Source organism: Dendrobates tinctorius, unplaced genomic scaffold (assembly GCF_039654945.1).
Source record: "Dendrobates tinctorius isolate UK_male_01 unplaced genomic scaffold, ASM3965494v1 ptg000028l, whole genome shotgun sequence".
NCBI lineage: Eukaryota > Metazoa > Chordata > Amphibia > Anura > Dendrobatidae > Dendrobates > Dendrobates tinctorius.
In genome coordinates this window covers 44,640,670-44,660,282 of record NW_027361696.1, presented here as the reverse complement: position 1 = coordinate 44,660,282, position 19,613 = coordinate 44,640,670, and the positions used below count along the sequence as shown (strand labels likewise).

The 19,613-nt window shown below is 40.2% G+C and overlaps 1 protein-coding gene across 1 annotated transcript; it reads left to right on the top strand.

Annotated features, from left to right (window-relative positions):
• Positions 1 to 22: 22 nt before the first annotated feature.
• On the top strand, positions 23 to 14,119 carry LOC141085336 (chemerin-like receptor 1). The gene is made up of 2 exons (XM_073570624.1): positions 23 to 11,126; positions 12,216 to 14,119. The coding sequence occupies exon 2, from the start codon at positions 12,256 to 12,258 to the stop codon at positions 13,294 to 13,296; it is 1,041 nt and encodes a 346-aa protein (XP_073426725.1). The 5' UTR covers positions 23 to 11,126; positions 12,216 to 12,255; the 3' UTR covers positions 13,297 to 14,119.
• The last annotated feature ends 5,494 nt before the right edge of the window (positions 14,120 to 19,613 follow it).

The following is a 19,613-nucleotide window of genomic DNA, read 5'->3' as shown; positions in this document are numbered from 1 at the left end:
CTGATCGTGTGGAGTATCGTGTATCGCCTTCTTTATATATAACTTTTTCCTCATAAGCTGGAACCAGACAAAGCACCAAAATGAAATTCTCTAAGATGTTACATTCTTGTTGCTGTCATCTGATATCTCCAAATCAAACCTTTATGGGGACAAAAGTAGGTACAGAATACTGTAGTCTACATATTTTGACAGGCAGCACATTTATGATGTAATATACCGTATATACTCGCGTATAAGCTGAGATTTTCAGCCCATTTTTTGGGGCTGAAAGTCCCCATCTCAGCTTATACGTGATTCATATACACCAGGGGGTCGGTGGGGGAGGGGGAGTGGGGGTGTCAGATCATGCTCACCCCCCTGACACATCTCTGCAACCCCTCCACTTCTCCCACAGTCTCAGGCTCCTTCCTTCAGCGGTCATGTGGTACCGCTCATTAAAGTCATGAATATGTGCACATTCATGACTTTAATGAGCTGTAATATGTGACAGCTGAAGGAAGGAATAGCTGCTGGAGACCTGGGAGAAGCGTGGCTGCAGACACGAGTATATGCGATATTCACCTGTCCCCAGTCCACCACTGCCACTCTGTCCTCCGCGTCCTCTGGCTGTGATGTTCAGGTCAGAGGGCGCGATGAGGTAGTCTGTGCACGCCATGCCCTCTGCCTGAACAGTCACTGTCAGAGGACCCGGAAGACAGAGCGGCGAGCAGCAATGGAGCGGGGATTGGTAAATATCGCCAGTGCTGGGGCCCTGAGCCACTGGCAACACCGACAACTGGCTCCCAGCAATGAGAGGTGAGTATGTCTTTTTTTATTTTATTTGCAGCAGTGTATGGGGCCTATTCTATGGAGCATAATCTATGGAGCATTTTATGGGGGCATATTCTATGGAGCATCATATGGGGGCATAATCTATGGAGCACCATATGGGGGCATAATCTATGGAGCATCATATGGGGCATAATCTATGAAGCATTTTATGGGGGCATAATCTATGGAGCATCATATGGGTGCATAATCTATGGAGCATCTTATGGAGCATCTTATGGGGGCATAATCTATGGAGCATCTTGCGGAGCATCAAATGGGGGCATAATCTATGGAGCATTTTATGGGGGCATAATCTATGGAGCATCATATGGGGGCATAATCTATGGAGCATCTTATGGGGGCATAATCTATGGGGCATTTTATGGGGGCATAATCTAAGGAGCATCATATGGGGGCATAATCTATGGCGCATCATATGGGTATAGTCTATGGAACATCTTATGGAATATCTTATGGGGGCATAATCTATGGAGCATCATATGGAGGCATAATCTATGGAGCATCATATGGGGGCATAATCTATGGAGAATCATATGGGGGCATAATCTATGGAGCACTTTATGGGGGCATAATTTATGGAGCATCATGTGGGGGCATAATTTATGGAGCATCTTATGGAGCATCTTATGGGGGCATAATCTATGGAGAATCTTATGGGGGCACAATCTATGGAGCATCATATGGGGGCATAATCTATGGAGCATCTTATGGAGCATCATATTGGGGCATAATTTATGGAGCATCTTATTGGGGCATAATTTATGGAGCATCATATGGGGCATAATCTATGGAGCATCTTATGGAGCAATTTATGGGGGCATAATCTATGGAGCATTTTATGGTGGCATAATCTATGGCGCATCATATGGGGGCATAATCTATGGAGTATCATATGGGGGCATAATCTATGGAACGTCTTATGGAAAATTTTAAGGGGGCATATTCTATGGAGCATCATATGTCGGCATAATCTATGGAGCATCTTATGGGGGCATAATCTATGGAACATTTTATGGGGGCATAATCTATGGAGCATTTTATGGGGGTATAATCTATGGAGCATCATATGGGGGCAGAATCTATGGAGCATCTTATGGGGGCAAAACCTATGGAGCATCTTATGGGGGCATAATCTATGGAGCATTTTATGGGGGCATAATCTATGGAGCATCTTATGGGGGCATAATCTATGGAGTATTTTTTAGTGCATAATCTATGGAGCATTTTATGGAGCAGCATATGCGGCATATTATTCTATGGAGCATTTTATGGGGCCATAACCTTTATGGAGCAGCATATGGGGCATAATCTATGGAGCATCTTATGGGGCACCATATGGGGCATAATCTATGGAACATCTTATGGGGCCATAACCTTTATGGGGCAGCATATGGGGCATATTATTCTATGGCGCATCTTATGGAGCCATTGATAACCTTTTTGCAGCATTACATGGGTTGTATTTTGTATTGAGCATCTTATGGGGCCATCACGAACTGTATGGAGCATTATATGGGGCTCCTGATTCAATATGGATATTCAAAAACATTTAACCTACTGATGTCTCAATTAATTTTACTTTTATTGGTAACTATTTTTATTTTTGAAATTTACCAGTAGCTGCTGCATTTTCCACCCTAGGCTTATACGCGAGTCAATAAGTTTTTCCAGTTTTGTGTGGCAAAATAAGGGGGGGTCGGCTTATACTCGTGTCGGCGTTTACACGATTTAATATGGTACTTGTTGGAACTTAGGACAGATTACTATGATTTGGGATTTGGATTTTTTAAAGGGAACTTGTCAACTAATTCACCGAACTGAGGGCAAAATGAATCAGGTCCTAGCTACATGATAGCAGCCAAGTATATCTTTCTCTGAAACACTATTAAAATATCCAGCTGGAGACCAAAGCTTGAACTCTGATGAATGGAGTTGAGAAGTGTCCAGCTCCATCTCTGGCTGGCTCTTCCCAGAGACATGACATCGGATTTTTCTCAGCATTATAAATGAAATCAAGGTAATACATGATCAATCCACTTAAAAGGAAAAATTAAAAATGTAAAAAAAGAAACATTATTAAAAAAAATTAAACCACACCTCAAAACAACTATGCACATACACTGTATAGAACTGTCAATCACCTGGAGCAGTACCGGGAAGAGCCGGCTGGGGCAGACTAATCTGGTTTCAGTCAATGGTCCTCTTAGCAACAAAGTATATTTTCTCTGAAACACAGGTGCATTTCAGAGAAAAATATAACTTGCTTGCTGCAGTCATGCAGACAGAATATACTTTAGGCCTCCTTCACATGTCCTGATGATTCCTGTACTGCAAAAAACAGTACTGGTGAGATCTGTGTTCCATGCGCCATCCATATGTAAGTACGTGACATCTGTATGACATCTGTGTATCTGTTTGCTGCCCGTGTGTAATATACGCGAGGCATACATATGCTGTCCGTGTGCCTGGGTGACACGTACCGCTGCCTGGGAAAAGCAGGACAGTTTGCGCTGTTCCCAGGAGCTGGGTGCTGAAAGCAGCTATCATCATTGTCACCTGGTCTCCCTGAGATCAGTGCAACCAGGTAACAAAGATGAGAGTCGTATTCAGCACCTGTTGTGTACATCGTGTATAAAATAAATAAAAAGAAAAATGTTTTGGGCTCTGTGAGGGACGAAGGAGACTCCATTTTGGATTTATTAAGTCAGGCCCAATATATTGTCCAGAGATCTTCCTCCACTCCTCAAGTCACCCTCACCCTTGGGATAAGTACGCAAATCCCCAAAAGAACAGAACTTTTGTCAAATGGCCAGAGAATTAGAGGCCATGTGTTAATGAAGGCGAGGAAGAGCAGAGCTAGGACCCCTTGCTGTCTTTCGTTCAAGGCAGCCAACATCAAAGGAAGCTCTAGACCGATTGTCACTGACACCTAGAGATAAATTATGAGAGTACCTTGAAAGCGTAGACACTTGGACACCGACACTTAGAGATTAATTATGAGATTACCATTCATCTCAGGGGTAAGTCCAATATACCATCAGAACCCTGGGAGCTCTCCGCACACACCCCAGTGTCTCATATTTCTCTAGCTGTCCTTGATACCGAAATATCGAGACTGGCTCTCCACAACCTCATAGCCAACCCAAGTTTGGATTCTCCATTTCGGTCCAGCACCAATGAACCCATTAAGATGTCAGTCGTCCCTTTTGGACCCCCCTAGGAAGTTATGACGCATCCTAGCTATTGGCAATTATTTCAGCTAGGAGGTCAAGGGAGGAGAATTCTGTCCAACCCAGAGAGATGGTGGCAAATATGGGAGGGGCAAGCTAGGGGTTAAAAGCTAGCTTCACACCTTTGAGAAAATGGAAACGGTCTTAGGAGCGCAGGAAAGAGAATCAGACAAGAGATGGGGTTAAACCACCTTTAGCCTTTGTCTTGGTTCTGCCATGGAAGCCACGTCACGTCACATGTCAAGACGGACCAGAAACTAAGAAGGTGCCTGTGGATACGAGAGCTTCCCTTCAACCACAAGTGATAAGAAACGATAACGTGACACATACACATAACAATCCCAACCTGCACCCTACTTTTATCAGTACTTCTGGCTGCAATATCTCTACAGTATATTACTCTGTATATATGTGTATTATCTAGTGCGCAATTAAAATATCAATTAATTTTGGGCTGCTCTTTTATCTTGAAACCCGATTTCCGACATCCGTGAGTCCGGCTAGTACTTATTCGCTACCTGAGGTTGGTGTTGTGAACGTTTTGACCTGGCTTCTGAATTTGGGCTACCTCTGGTGGTTGCTGCTGGTAATGGAGCTGGTCTGGCTGACAGAAGTCAATCACCTGAGGAGGATGATTGGAGGTCAGGTGTTACAGACTGGAGAGATTTAAGTGAGCAACCTTCTCTCAGTTGTTGCCGGTGATTTGATTTTCTTCCTGAGCATTTTAGAAGTCTACTTGCCTCCTGCTTTGTCCTGCATCTTTCAGATAAGGTATTTGTCTGCTTGAATCTTTTTGCATTTGATCCTTTTTTGCTTTCCTCTGACTTCTGCTTTGCTGGTGTGAGAGCAGCCTTGTTCCCTGCTGGGACCTATGCTGTTATATCAGTATCTTTTGTTTTGAGTCCAGTTCACACCAGAGTTCTGATTTAATGGGGGAGATTTCGTGTTGCCTCAGAATTTTTGCATATCAGACGTGTTGGATTTTTTCTTAGGGTTTTTTTGCATGATTGCAGACAGTATCCTTTCCTGTCCTGTTCTATCTAGACAGTTTGGGCCCCATCATTTACTTCCTCTATGTTCTGTCTGTGTTTTGTGCCTCATCTTGTCTCACCGGCAATATATGTTCGGGGGCTATCTATTCCTTTGGGGTTCTACTCCGGGACAGTTTAGCTTTCCCTTTTCTCAGACAGATTAGCTTTCCCTTTTCTCGCTTTAGGCTTAGTTAATTCTTTGGCTGTGCCGAAGCGTCTAGGACATCATAGGTACGTCCCAGGGCTAATTTTAGTTGTGTTGTCAGTTTAGGGGTCTGCAATCAGCTAAGTTACCAACCTCTCTGGTTATCTGGTTGCCTAGTCTATTCCCCTGCTATCCTTTCCGGTTACCTAATCATAACAGGTTGGTTTCTGATCCAATATAAGCTTGTTAACGGACCAGGCTTATATCTAACGAGGAACTGGTGGCAGCATACCGTTCTGGTGTTATTGGGGGATCCTGGCAGGGACGGATCGGAGGTTTATATTCAACTCAAAAATTAAGAGAACACTGCAAAATTTTCAGTTTGTCTGATTTTTCTCTTTATAGGTATATTTTTGAGTAAATGTACATTGCTCTTTTATTCTATAAATAATATAGATGCAGCAGAGTTGGACTTCTTCGTGTGACAAATTTATTGTCGTTGAACAGGTGAGGAATATTCTTTTTTACAATTTTCATTTTTTCAATAATAAATGAGAAACCGAGGGTGGGGTGTATGTATTTTAATTAAGGGACCTCACTATTGCAGTGCATTTTTTACAATATAACTATGGGTTAAGTAATGGGATCATTTTATAGACGGATCTCCATCACTAACCCTGATCTTGATATCAGCTGACAATGCAAAGCGGACATCAATCCTAACCCAATTACCCCACTTGCCACCACACCAGGGTAAGTGGGAATAGTGAGGCTAAGCACCAGGTTTGGCGCATCTTATTGATCCACCATTTCTGGGGTGGCTGAGAGCTGATGTTGATAGCCTGAGAGGGAGCCAATATCCATGGCCCCTTCCTAGGCTATTAATATCAACCCACCACTGTATGTTTAACCTTTGTTGGATAGAATTTTTAGGAGGACTCTACGTAATTTTTTTTCTGGGGTCCCAGTAAACTGATCAGTAAAGGCTAAGCAAAACAGCTGTGAGCTGTTAAAAATAGTCTGAGAACATTCTAGGATATTGTCCCCTTTCCCTGATAAGTAACATCAGCACCCAGCCATGAGCTCTCTCTCTGCTGGTTATCAAAATTATAAGGTGGTCCATGCCAATTTTTTAAAATTATTTATTTTACACGTGATATACACAGCGGGTGCTGAATACAACTCCCATCATTGTTGCCTTGAAAAACGGACTACATACAGACACAAAAAACATATGAAGGGGGTCTTATGCTGATCCTTGCTTGGGCAGCATGATTCAAGTGACACATTCACTTTAAATCTGTTTTAACTTCTCTCTTTGTTAGCCTTGATCACAGGAAGAGAAAAGCAAGACTGGTTTTGTGCAACTAAAGCACCACATCTGTCCTCAGGGTGTATGAGGTATTGCAGCTTAGTTCCTTAGGTGTAATAACAGACAAAATCTGTGCAGAAGGGTGGCACTATTTCTGCAAAGAGGCAGCAGTGTTTTTCCAATACTTTAAAATTTACATAAAGAGGTTATTCCATCAAATATTTTCATCTAAAAGTCATATTAACTATTTTAATGTAACGTACATTGTTTTATATTATATTATACAGTATTCTGATAAGAGTTGTGCTACATAGTGATGTTAATCAGAGTAAACTCCGTGATCATGTCCATATTTGTTCTGTATTTCATTAGATTTGTGCCTGTCCACTTAACCTAAAGTCTATGTCAGGGGCTTTCAATGTCATATACTTAAGTGTTACCATTGGTCACTATTCACTAGACCAGCGGTCTCAAATTCGTTTGGGTACCTGGGCCGCATATAGAAAAAAATATGAATTTGAAGGGCCACATTCTTTACAGGACAAGAAGACATTTTTAGTGATATGTTATTTTTTCTTTAAGCCTTTTGATCATTTTTTTTAACATTTTTGGCTTTATTTATTTTGTTCTTTTAAATGGCATTGATAATATGGGTTATGGTACAGTTTGATAGCTTCAGATTGGTCTGCACTCTACGGTAGCCAGCGTCTATTAGTGGTGTTCGCAGGTGCCATGCCGTCCGCTTAGTGGGTCTATAGGGACTCTAACCCTGTGTCTTTGGGGCAGAGTTCTGTGACTGTACACTAGCGCTCACTTTGGCGAGCTCTGTGAGGTTTAACAAGCTATGGCATTTATATTCTGCGGTAGTGCGGTCCTGTGAAGCAACAGAGTCTGCCTCTGTACACATCGGGTGACGTTCACCAGCGTATGTTCATCTATTATACCGCCATATAGCGTCCGCCATTACTGGGCAGCAGGTAACATCTCTACATGGTGGACCCCGGGCTGCGAATGCACCTTATTACTACCTTCTTATTATTTGGTGCGTTCCACCAGCCCTAACATACACTAGCCAGAAACCAAAATTGTGCACTTTAGACCTCCGTCTGGACAGCATGTTTTTACATACTATTTGCTTTGCGATTTTACTCCTATATAGAAAACATAAATCTTGTGTATGGCTTTCTATGGAGAATGGATCGACCAAACTGTGGTTTCTAATGGGTATATACAGCCTGGTCATATATGCCCCACAATGGTGGCAAGTGCTGTGAGCCTAAAGATGAATCTACTATGGCCAATAATCGCAAAGAGTATTCTCATTTGCACAAGGAAAGACTAGAAGCAATGAGATGAAACTGAATGGGAGGAGACACAGATTAGATATTAGAAAAAAACTTTTTGACAATTAGAGTGATCAATGAGTGGAACAGGCTGGCACGAGAGGTGGTAAGTTCTCCTTCAATAGGAGTCTTCAAACAGAAGCTGGACAGATATCTGTCTGGGATGATTTAGCGAATCCTGCTTTGAGCAGGGGGTTGGACCAGATGGCCCAGGAGGTCCCTTTCAACTCTACAATTCTATGATTCTATGATTCCCATGAATTCTCGTTTTCTAATTATTGGCCCTTTTTAAACAAGCAGACAATCACCCAATGAATGAGCATTTAATGAGCAAAATGCCTATTTGCTGTGTAAAATGATTTTTCAGTTTTCATACAAATCACCATCCTTTGTGGCTTTGAGAACAAACGTAATCTATGTACATGGATGTGGGGTCAGATTATCTAAGCAGGCAATTAAATTACCACCAATTGGCTTGCATGTAGCCAATCAGTGGTAAATTAACAGCCATGATCTGCCTGTAAACCCAAAGATGAAGAGGTGATAATTTTTTCACCATGTATTGTCTACTAAGCAATCCAGAGAGGAGGTAATGATTATAGTGTTATGATCGCCAGTCACCTCTCCTGACGGATTAGAAAACTCTTCCTTATAATATAATAATCCTAGAGCTCTGTAATCTCTTCTCTGTACCATTCCTTGGTTATTCCTACTAGAAAGCTATAAATTAATTGCAACCTGGGTGTTGCTATATCGTTTGATGGTAGGTATGATGTTCCTCATACTGCATGTAATTCTGAAAATGTTGCCTTATACTTTTGCTTTTGTAGGTTTTTAACATGGATTTTTGTTATTATTTTGCATTAAAACTTTTATATCATATAAATGATCATACATAGATTCAAAACTTCGAAGACAGTTTTGCAAAATCATAATATCAACCTCCGAATCAACATCCCACCAAACCATCATAATTTTTTGATACATATTTATTCTCTATTTTCTGTCCAAAGAAATACTAAATATTCTATAGTGTTGAACAGAGATTGTAAATTATCTAATTTTATTTGATCTCAGTCAAACACTCAAGCCAATTTTATCAGAAGACAACCAGTCACAATGATTTTAGAGTGCAGAAGAAAATTTCGAAAACCTAGAGATGTCCCATAACTGAGGGAGAAGATACATGATCGTAGAGTAATATACTTGTTGGGCTTTGATCCCAGTATCTCCAAGGTTACAAGAAAGCAAGGGTAGCTGCTAGGTTACCATTGCCAGGATGCAAACTAGTTATTATTTATTTCATTATACATATATAGTGCCATTATATTTCACAGATCAAAGGTGATCACCATGTCAATTTTGTCAAAAGGGCTTTCATACCATTACAATTCAAAAAGTTTGTCCAGGATTCTACAATCATCCCTTCCTTCATCTCCTACTACTTTTCTTTTGCTGTCTCCCTTTTAATTTTACACAATGTGTCAGCTATTTACTTGTGGAAAAAAATGGCACCTTGGAGTGCTATGGGAAAAAGACAAGCCAGTGGAGGCAATGGAATGGGGAAATATTCTGCTGTATTCCTCGGGTCCTGGCATTATGTGGATGTGAGATGTACCACCTACCTAACAATCTAATCACCAAGTACCTGTGACAGACAGAAGCTGCACTGTTGATTTAGAATCATTTAGCAACTGTAGGTTAAAATGGTTACAGCAGAATCAGCGTATTTAACTCAGCCCCAGGGGACACTGGAAAAGTTGTTACTGTGTCTGGGAGATCCAAGAGCAAGTCATGTTAGAGAGTCTCCTGACAGACTGAAATCAGACAAGCTGTATAGACCAGTTCTTCCACCAAAGCAATTGCTGTAATCAAAGAAGCAGTGAGGACAGCCAGGAGCATCTTTATTACCTGAATTTAGAAATAAAAGAGCTATAGCACCGGACTCATCCCCCCCACCTCACTGAATGAACAAGGTACGTTTCTGCTTAGGTTAAGACACTGTGTGTGAAGAGAAGTTGTCTGTGATGGTGATGGAGTATTAAATGAAGAGAAGTGATTCTGTGTTATAAAAAGAGGCTTGAATAAAACCTCTGTGATTACCTTCAGCTCAGAAATGTGTCATAGCTGTGTGTCTGTAAACTGTTACCTCCCCTCTACTGTGAAGAATCATAATTAATGGTCGCATTTAGTAAGGTTTCCGCATGATTCCAAAAAGAACTCATATTACTGCAGTCCAGTTGGTGACAGGTTCATTCTCAACCCACGGTTCCACACCCTCTTCACTCTTAATTTAACTAGTTTGCGAATATTACTTAGCTTCTCGGTTTCTTGAAACTCCGGCATCGGAAACTGTCTTCATCTCACATTCTCTGTCCCATCCTGGCCCGTTACCTCTCTCAGTATACTCGGGAACGTACTGCTATGTGTCCTGTCCCAGGACCTGTCTCCAATGCATCACTTCATCCTTGGTTCACTTCTCTCTCTCTTTACTTAGAGTCACACCATCCACTGCCTCTGCTTCCACTTCACTCACATCAGAAACACCCATGTCATTTGACTCTGCTTGCTAGTCAGACCATAGGTCCACTTTTACTGCACACTGGGCCCTATCTAACATCCTGACACTAAACTGTCTCAGTCCCTTCACCCATGCCTCTCCTATTCTAGGCCAGTCCCAAACATTAACCTTCAACTCTCCCAACTGCAACACTATCACCAATAACACATGTTACAGTACACATTACTCATTAGAATACACTGCAACAATACACGTGTCTTCAAGGGAAATCATGGGCAGTTTGTCCATCTCTTTACATTTACAACCCCCCCACTGGACATTCCTTCTACCAGCCTGAAACTTTGTGAAATTTTATTAGCTAAAAGTATCCAATAACAGTTAAAAAAAGAAAATTGTTCCATTAAGTAAAAGGGTTAAGTTAAAATCTGAACTGGTAGATCTTTGAGATCTATGCAGCAGATAATAGATAGGGGGCAAGAATCTAAACATTCACTGTACAATGCCTCATAATCATATTATCTTTTCACTGAGTCACATGGATGTTTTGCTTTATCTGCCGGATATATTACAGAGAATTCAGATTGTGACTTTAGAAATAAAACTCAACCTTCTCGGTGATGGACTCCAACAACACAAAGATAACGATTTACCTCTTTTGTAAGAAAGAAGATCCAAGACAATGTAATTAAGACAAATCTATTTCAAAGAAATAGGTAAGATATTTTATACTAATTTATGTTGTTTATATCTAAACAATTCACATGTAAAGCAAAGAAATGAATTTTATAACTAACTTCTATTATTTTTGCTTTACCAATTCCCATTTACAACCCGTGGTACAATGTAGAGCTGCATTCACAATTCTACTGAAATCTCCAAACATTCCCTGCTTGGGCAGTATGTGCACTGGACTTGTTCTAGCTCAGTGATTTCCAAGAAACACCAATATTATAGTCCCTGCTCTAAGTAACTTCTGCTCCCATTTCTTTGTATGAGCATGGGGTGGGGAAATTTTTCAATATTTTGGCTGAAAGCTGTTAACTACTTTGCCTTAGCTCATAAAAGGTTTATTTAAGGTAGAAATTGGTTTGAAATGCAGACTTTGGAAAGAAGCAAGGCTTACGACGATTATAGAATGTTAGAGTTGGAAGGAACCCCCAAGATCATTGTGCCCAACCCCATGCTCAATGCAATGTTCAAAGCAACCCCTTGGGTAGAGGTGTGCTCCAAAATGACACCTTGTCTTGGCTATTCTCAAATTTTAAAGTTATCCTTGGTCTGAGGGTCCAACTTATGGGACGCCTACTGATCCTGAGAACCAAGGGAATGAAAAGCCACTTGTTAATGGAGCACCAGTTGAACATATACACTGCCACTCCATTCATTCTTATGGGAGTGTCGAAGACCAGCCGAGCGTACTGCTCTGCTATCTCTAGTGGTCTCTTCAGAAATAAATGGGCATCATCAACCAATTCTCCAATCACACAGCCCCGACTCTCGGGATAGATGGGAATCCCCGGGGTCATACCCTTATCAATTGGTAAATTATCCCCTAACCCATGGATAAGAGATAATCTACAAACTTAAGAGTATCCCTTTAAGGAGTCTTTGTTGGTTATAATTTTAGAAATGTAGTCTCTAAATTAGGCTCTGTATGAGACATCCTGAATAGGGGGCACTTCATATGAGGTGATAAAATAAAATTTGTTGCATTTTTATACTGATACAATTTGTTTATGTTTAGGTTCTTTGCTTTCTCTTTCATGCAATATTGATGGTTCTTTTTGCATCTGTATCCTCAGTTACCATCATTCTCATCATCAGTGGATCCTTGGAACCATCATGGATCTCTATAATGTGACTGATAGTTATGTTTATTTTGACTACACAGAACATGGCGATTATATTGATGTTGATGTAACTGCATACTTCAAAATCTTTTACATTCTTCAGATCCTCGCCATAAGTTGCTACAGTGTCATCATTCTGATGGGAATAGCTGGGAATGGACTGGTCATCTGGATTTCTGGCTTTAAGATGAAAACCATCAGTGCTGTGTGGTTTCTTAACCTGGCCGTTGCAGACTTTATATCTTGTATTTTTTTAATTTTTCGTGTCATACAAATGATTTTAGAAATTTCTTCTACAGCGTACTTTTACCTGTGTGCGATCAGCCTGACGGCACTGTTTACAAACATGGTAACGAGTGTTAATTTCTTAATTTTTATAAGTCTTGATCGTTGCATATCAATCATGTGGCCTTTCTGGGCCAAAATACATAGAACCAAAAAATTGGTCTGGACCCTCTCAGGGCTCATGTGGCTACTAAATGTCACTATCTTTTTCCTGCAGTTTCTTGTTGTTGAGTTTGAATTTTTTAGTGTTGCAGAATGCAATTTGACTTATCAATCAAAGAAGAGACTAAGATACAAGGACAAAGAAAAAGTAGCGGTCATTCTGTGGAACATCTGCATTTTTGCCATACCATTTCTGACCATTTTTGCTTCATATGGACTAATTGTTTTAAAACTGAAGAACATTAGAAGACATCGGTCCCCCCGACCTTTCATGATCATTGCTGCAATATTGATAAGTTTCTTCATCTGCTGGTTTCCATACCACACTTGGGCACTAGTATCCCTTCAACACAAAGGTTGGAAAACTGACCTAATCATAGGTGAAATTTCGACTATTTTGGCATATTTTAACTGTGCTATCAATCCTATAGTCTACTTCTTCCTGAGCAAAAATGTAAAACAAAACTTTGTAAAATCCATTCCTAAAGCGGTGGAAAATATTCTGAGTGATCCTGGGGACGTTAATGATAGAAATTCTGAAAATGACATAAGTAACAGAGCTGATGTAATAGATACTAGTGTGTAAGGGAAGTACAGTTACTTTCCGAAATTCGCATGGCATTGCCATGGATTGTCTTTGGGATATAGTGTTAAACAACTCTAGAATTGAAACTTGTAAATGGATACAAGCATACCTGGTAAAGGATAATTTCCACAGACAATCTTAAAACCAAAGAAAGACAATCTTCCAATCCAGTGGTCCGTACCTAGCGTACAAAGAATTGGCTTTGCTCTCAAGCAGGAGCATTAAATAGGTTGTCTCATCCTAAATGGCCACATTGAAACAATTACTTTGGAATATATTTGTTATTAAAAAATCCCTTTTTTTAAGAATGGAGAAATTTTTAGTTCTAGAGTTTACTGCTCATTGCCTATGTTACCAGCTACCTCTGTAGTCTAAGGGGTGCAGCTCTTATAAGCCATTTTGCATAGGGCTTGTAAATGTTGCACTGAAGCTGACCAAATCGCTGGAGAGCCATGGTGCTAATGCTTGCAACATAGGAGAGCATACGGTTTGATCTAGGTGCTTATTCATGCTGGTTACCAAACTGTCAATCAAAGATTAATGCATCATGCCCAAGCATGCTGGGAGGCAGGGCTCCTATTTAGAAAGAAGAGAAAACATCTACATTAGGAATTTTGAATAGAACATTGTTACTTTTTGTGTTTTGGCATATGACTGACAATAGAATTAACATTTTATGAAGAAGACTTTAAAATTGTTGATTACAAGATAAATATTAAACAAATAATATCTGCATACAATATAAATGATGGGAAACTTGTCTACTCCAGATAAACTCCAAACACTGCCAACATGAATTTTATTACATCCCATGATGTACAAGATGAATGCTTGGAAATGATGTGAAAGGTAGGAAAAAAAATTAAATAAAACTTTTTGCACTTTTTGTAGATTATTCGATTTGATAATTTTTCACTACAGCCTCATTGCAAGTCAGATAAGATGTTTTTGCCTTTGAGCACAGGATAAATGTAGCCACGTGACCGTGTGAAATCATTTGGCTGTTACATTGCTGGAGGATAACAACCACGATGTCTTTTGGTTACTTTCTGTATGGTTATAGACTTTCAACAAAGACAAGTGGTAATATGTGTAATTGTACAGTAAGTTTTTACCTTTGATTAAAAGGAACAAAACCCATGACAAAAAAAAAGGTTAACATAATTTTGATTAAAAACATGTAAAACTCATTCCACCCTGTAATGGTGACCCTATTTGGGATTACAACCTCTAGTATTAACACCTTCCCAGATGTCTAATGACGTAAGTGTGAGGGCTGAGAAGAACCGAGGCCCGGTCTAACGGACACCCAATATAGGGGAGCTATATAAACATAATATCTAGATCAAAGAAAAGGGATGACATGCCCGAATTTGCGCAGAGTGCAAAAACTGAAACAGAAACCAAACGCAAAAAACTGGAATATAGTTGTGTGCATGCAGTGTAGGTTCATGTTCACACTGACTGCTGAACAAAACCCAAGACAAAATGAGCAAATACACTGCTGTAAATAAATAAACAAAGAGCAAAAGTGCATGAAAATAATATAGGGTACTTGGTTAACATAATTTTGATAAAAAATAACGTAAAAGTCATGCTACCACATCAAAGTGACCCTATTTGGAATGATCCTAACTGCAAGAATTAAAGCAAAGAATCTCTGCACTATTAGTAGTAAGGCAGCGGTAGCACCATACACAGTGAAGAGGCAGTGACCCACAAAGTTCAAACACAAAAGTACCTTTAATGTGTTTCCTCACAGCATTAAAGTCCAATTCACACAAGTGCAAATAATTTTAGTGTTCAGTTCATACCAGTCAATACCACTTCATAGTACACAGATTTGTATCACAGTCCCTAAAGATGCCGGACTTCACCTTGTCCAAATTCTATGGGCGATTGCATGCTGTTCCAATGCCTCTCACTTACAGCCTCCTTTAGTCTGCAGTCACGACACATGCTAGTCCACCTCTGGCTAGTTCCCGTGGGTGTATCACAGTCTCTCCTCACAGCCGTACACAGACCTTAACATTCTCCTGTCTGCAGCTGTGACACACGCCAGTCCTCTTCCTTCTGGCACAGGACAATCTACCTCCGGTTCACCTCTGGGCACAAGACCTGTCCACATCCATGATTTGTCATTGTGGATGGCAGCACCACTGTGTACGCTGTGGGTTGCCAGGCCTCTCCCTGGCCCTGACACTCCTGAGACTCACTAAGCTCTCACTAACCCTTTCCTGCAGGGCTTTTATCACAGAAATCCAGAGCAGGTTTTCCGTACCTCTGCCTTGGACACTAACATGTCCAAGACTAATACTTACTTTTATTGTCAGTCTGCATTGCAGTCACAGCTAAACCCGTGACTGTCATGCACATCTATGGCCATCATACACCTCAATGCATATCCTTGGGAGACTACACAGCGACCCCTAGCTGTGACATTGGTCACTGCTTCACCAATGCAATCCCAGCTATGCCTGTGACCGCAATGCATTCCCATAGCCTCAATACACCTCTGTGCGTATCCTGGGGGAACACACAGCACCCCCTAGCTGTAACAGGGGTCATTGTCTCACAAGTATAATGAAGATTACTGCTTAATAGACAATGCCATACACCAAAGACTAGTATTATTGTCAAAAATGGGGAGCAAAACAAGTGCAATAGGGTCTTAATTAGTTAAATGGTGAGGAATCAAATAGGGGTGGTAACTCACTTGGTAGGTTGCAAATTTAGCAAGATCATCAAAAAAATAAGTCGTTCGCATGCGCCGGCATACACAGTTGTTTCTTATGTCCTGGAAGTATTTTGCGGCCATGTGCGCTACTGATTTTCGGCTTTGCCCTCAGTTGGGCAAAGCATACTGCACACGTACAAGGTCACATTTTAATGCGCATGCACAAAATATGTACGCTATCTGCGAGATCTGCAAGACTTATTAAATGGTCAATAGTGGCTTGTAGGATTGCTGATTTCAACAGATGGCTCTACAAAGTTCAAGTCCTCTTCCTCTCTTGCAAATTTCTATTAAAGGACTTTACCCTGTCTGTGTCTTTATTCAATTTGATTATGGGGTTAGTAATGGGAGTATCTGAAAGACAGCTCTATTACTTACCCCTGTAATTGATGTCAGCAAACATAAAACAGCTGACATCAACCCCAAAACCATTAGCCCACTTGCCACCGCACCAGGGCAAGTCAGAAGTATGGAGGCTAGGAGCCAGAACTGATGCATCTAATGGATGTGTCATTTCTGAGGCAGCTGAGGGCTGATGTTCTTAGTCTGGGAGGGGGCTAATATCCATAGCTATTCCTAGGCTAATAATATCAGTCTGCAGCTATCTGTTTAGCCTTTGCTGGTTAGTAAATATAAGGGAGACTCCACATAATTTTTTTGGTGTGGTCGTCCTTTAATAATCAGTAAAGGCTAAGCAAACAGCTGTGAGCTGATATTAATAGCCTGGAAAGCTTTATAGATAATTGCCCCTTCCCAGAATAGTAAAATTAGCCCACAGCTGTCACTTTTCCCTCAGTTGGTTAGGAAAATGAAGGGGGACCCCACGCCATTTTTAAATTTATTTATTAATGTAAACAATACATGCTCGTGCAGAAAAATAAGCACACAAAGCAGTGATTACAAATAACATTGACATATCTATCTATCATGCTCCTCATCCTTATCTATTTCTATCTTTGAACATCTTTAACCCCTTTACCCCTGAGGGTGGTTTGCATGTTTATGACCTGGACAATTTTTACAATTCTGACCACTTGAATGCTTCAGCGAATTTTGGTGATTCTGAGATTGTTTTTTCGTGACATATTGTAATTCATGTTAGTGGCAAAATTTCTTTGATAAACTTGCGTTTTTCAGAGTAAAAAATGGAAATTTGGTGAAAATTTGGAACATTTTGCAATTTCCAAACTTTGAATTTTTATGCCCTTAAAACAGAGAAATATGTCACACAAAATAGTTAATAAATAGCATTACCCACATGTCTGCTTTACAGGAAGACATTTTTGGAAACAAGTTTTTTTTTAGAACGTTATAAGGGTTAAAAGTTGACCAGCGATTTCTCTTTTTTTACAACGGTCTAAGGTTTCTCGATGTGGAGAGTGGCATACCAGCTCTGGCTTGTCAAGGTAAGAAGGCTTATTCGCCGTGCAATGCTCCTCTGGGAAATTTAAAATGCAAATTGCCTCTTCAAGTCCTCTTTTTCTCTGATGAGGCAATTTGCATATCATTTTTCCAACAAAATTTACAAAACCATTTTTTAAGGGACCACCTCACATTTGAAGTCACATTGAGGGGTCAATGTGGCAGAAAATACCCAAAACTGACACCATTCTAAAAATTGCACACCTCAAGCTGATCAAAACCACATTCAATAAGTTTATTAACCCTTCAGGTGCTTCACAGGAAATAATGGAATGTGAAAGAAAAAAATGAGCATTTAACTTTTTTTCACTAAAATTTAAATTTGGACTAATTTTTTTTTTCACAAGGGTAACAGGAAAAAATTAACCCCAAAATTTATAATGCAATTTCTCCTGAACATGCTGATACCCAATATATGCTGAAAACCACTGTATAAGTGCGTGGCAGAGCTCGGAAGAGGAGTGCACTTTGATTTTTTCAATGCAAAATTTGCTGGAATTGAGATCGGACGCCATGATGCATTTGGAGAGCCCCTGATGTGCCTAAACAGTGGAAACCCCCCACAAGTGTCCCCACTTTGGTAACTAAATCCTCCCAAGAAACTTATCTAGATGTGTAGTGAGCATTTTGAACTCCCAAGTGTTTCACTAAAGTTTATAACGCCCGGCAGTGGAAATAAAAAAATCATTTTTTTCCAGCAAAATTTATCTTCTCGCCCCCAATTTTTTTTTCACAATGGTAACAGGAGAAATTGAACCTTAAAAGTTGTTTTCCAATTTGTCCTGAGTACGCTGATACCCCATATGTGGGAGAGAACTACTGTTTGGGCACACGTCGGGGCTCAGAAGGGAAGTAGTGATGTTTTGTAATGCAGACTTTGATCTTGATATCAGCTGACAATCCAAAGCGGACATCAATCCTAACCCAATTACACCACTTGCCACCACACCAGAGTAAGTGGGAATAGTGAGGCTAAGCGCCAGGTTTGGCGCATCTTATTGATCCACAATTTCTGGGGTGGCTGAGAGCTGATGTTGATAGCCTGAGAGGGGGCCAATATCCATGGCCCCTTCCTAGGCTATTAATATCAACTCACCACTGTATGTTTAACCTTTGTTGGATAGAATTTTTAGGAGGACTCTACGCAATTTTTTTTCTGGAGTCCCAGTAAACTGATCAGTAAAGGATAAAGCAAAACAGCTGTGAGCTGTTAATAATAGTCTGAGAACATTCTAGGATATTGTCCCCTTTCCCAGATTAGTAACATCAGCACCCAGCCATGAGCTTTCTCTCTGCTGGTTATCAAAATTATAAGGTGGTCCATGCCAATTTTTTAAAATTAATTATTTTACACGCGATATACACAGCGGGTGCTGAATACAACTCCCATCATTGTTGCCTTGAAAAACGGACTACATACAGATGCAAAAAACGTATGAAGGGGGTCTTATGCTGATCCTTGCTTGGGCAGCATGGTTCAAGTGACACATTCACTTTAAATCTGTTTTAACTTCTCTCTTTGTTAGCCTTGCTCACAGGAAGAGAAAAGCAAGACTGGTTTTGTGCAACTTAAGCACCACATCTGTCCTCAGGGTGTATGAGGTATTGCAGCTTAGTTCCTTAGGTTTAATAACAGACACAATCTGTGTAGAAGGGTGGCACTATTTCTGCAAAGAGTCAGCAGTGTTCTTCCAATACTTTAAAATTTACGTAAAGAGGTTATTCCATCAAATATTTTCATGCTAAAAGTCATATTAACTATTTTAATGTAACGTACATTGTTTTATATTATATTATACAGTATTCTGATAAGAGTTGTGCTACATAGTGATGTTAATCAGAGTAAATTCCATGATCATGTCCATATTTGTCCTGTATTTCATTAGATTTGTGCCTGTCCACTTAACCTAAAGTCTATGTCAGGGGCTTTCAATGTCATATACTTAAGTGTTACCATTGGTCACTATTCACTAGACCAGCGGTCTCAAATTCGTTTGGGTACCTGGGCCGCATATAGAAAAAATATGAATTTGAAGGGCCACATTCTTTACAGGACAAGAAGACATTTTTAGTGATATGTTATTTTTTCTTTAAGCCTTTTGATTTTTTTTTACATTTTTGGCTTTATTTATTTTGTTCTTTTAAATGGCATTGATAA

Coding starts and splice junctions, on each gene's coding strand:
- LOC141085336 (XM_073570624.1), top strand. CDS start 12,256: ATGGATCTCTATAATGTGACTGATAGTTATGTTTATTTTGACTACACA.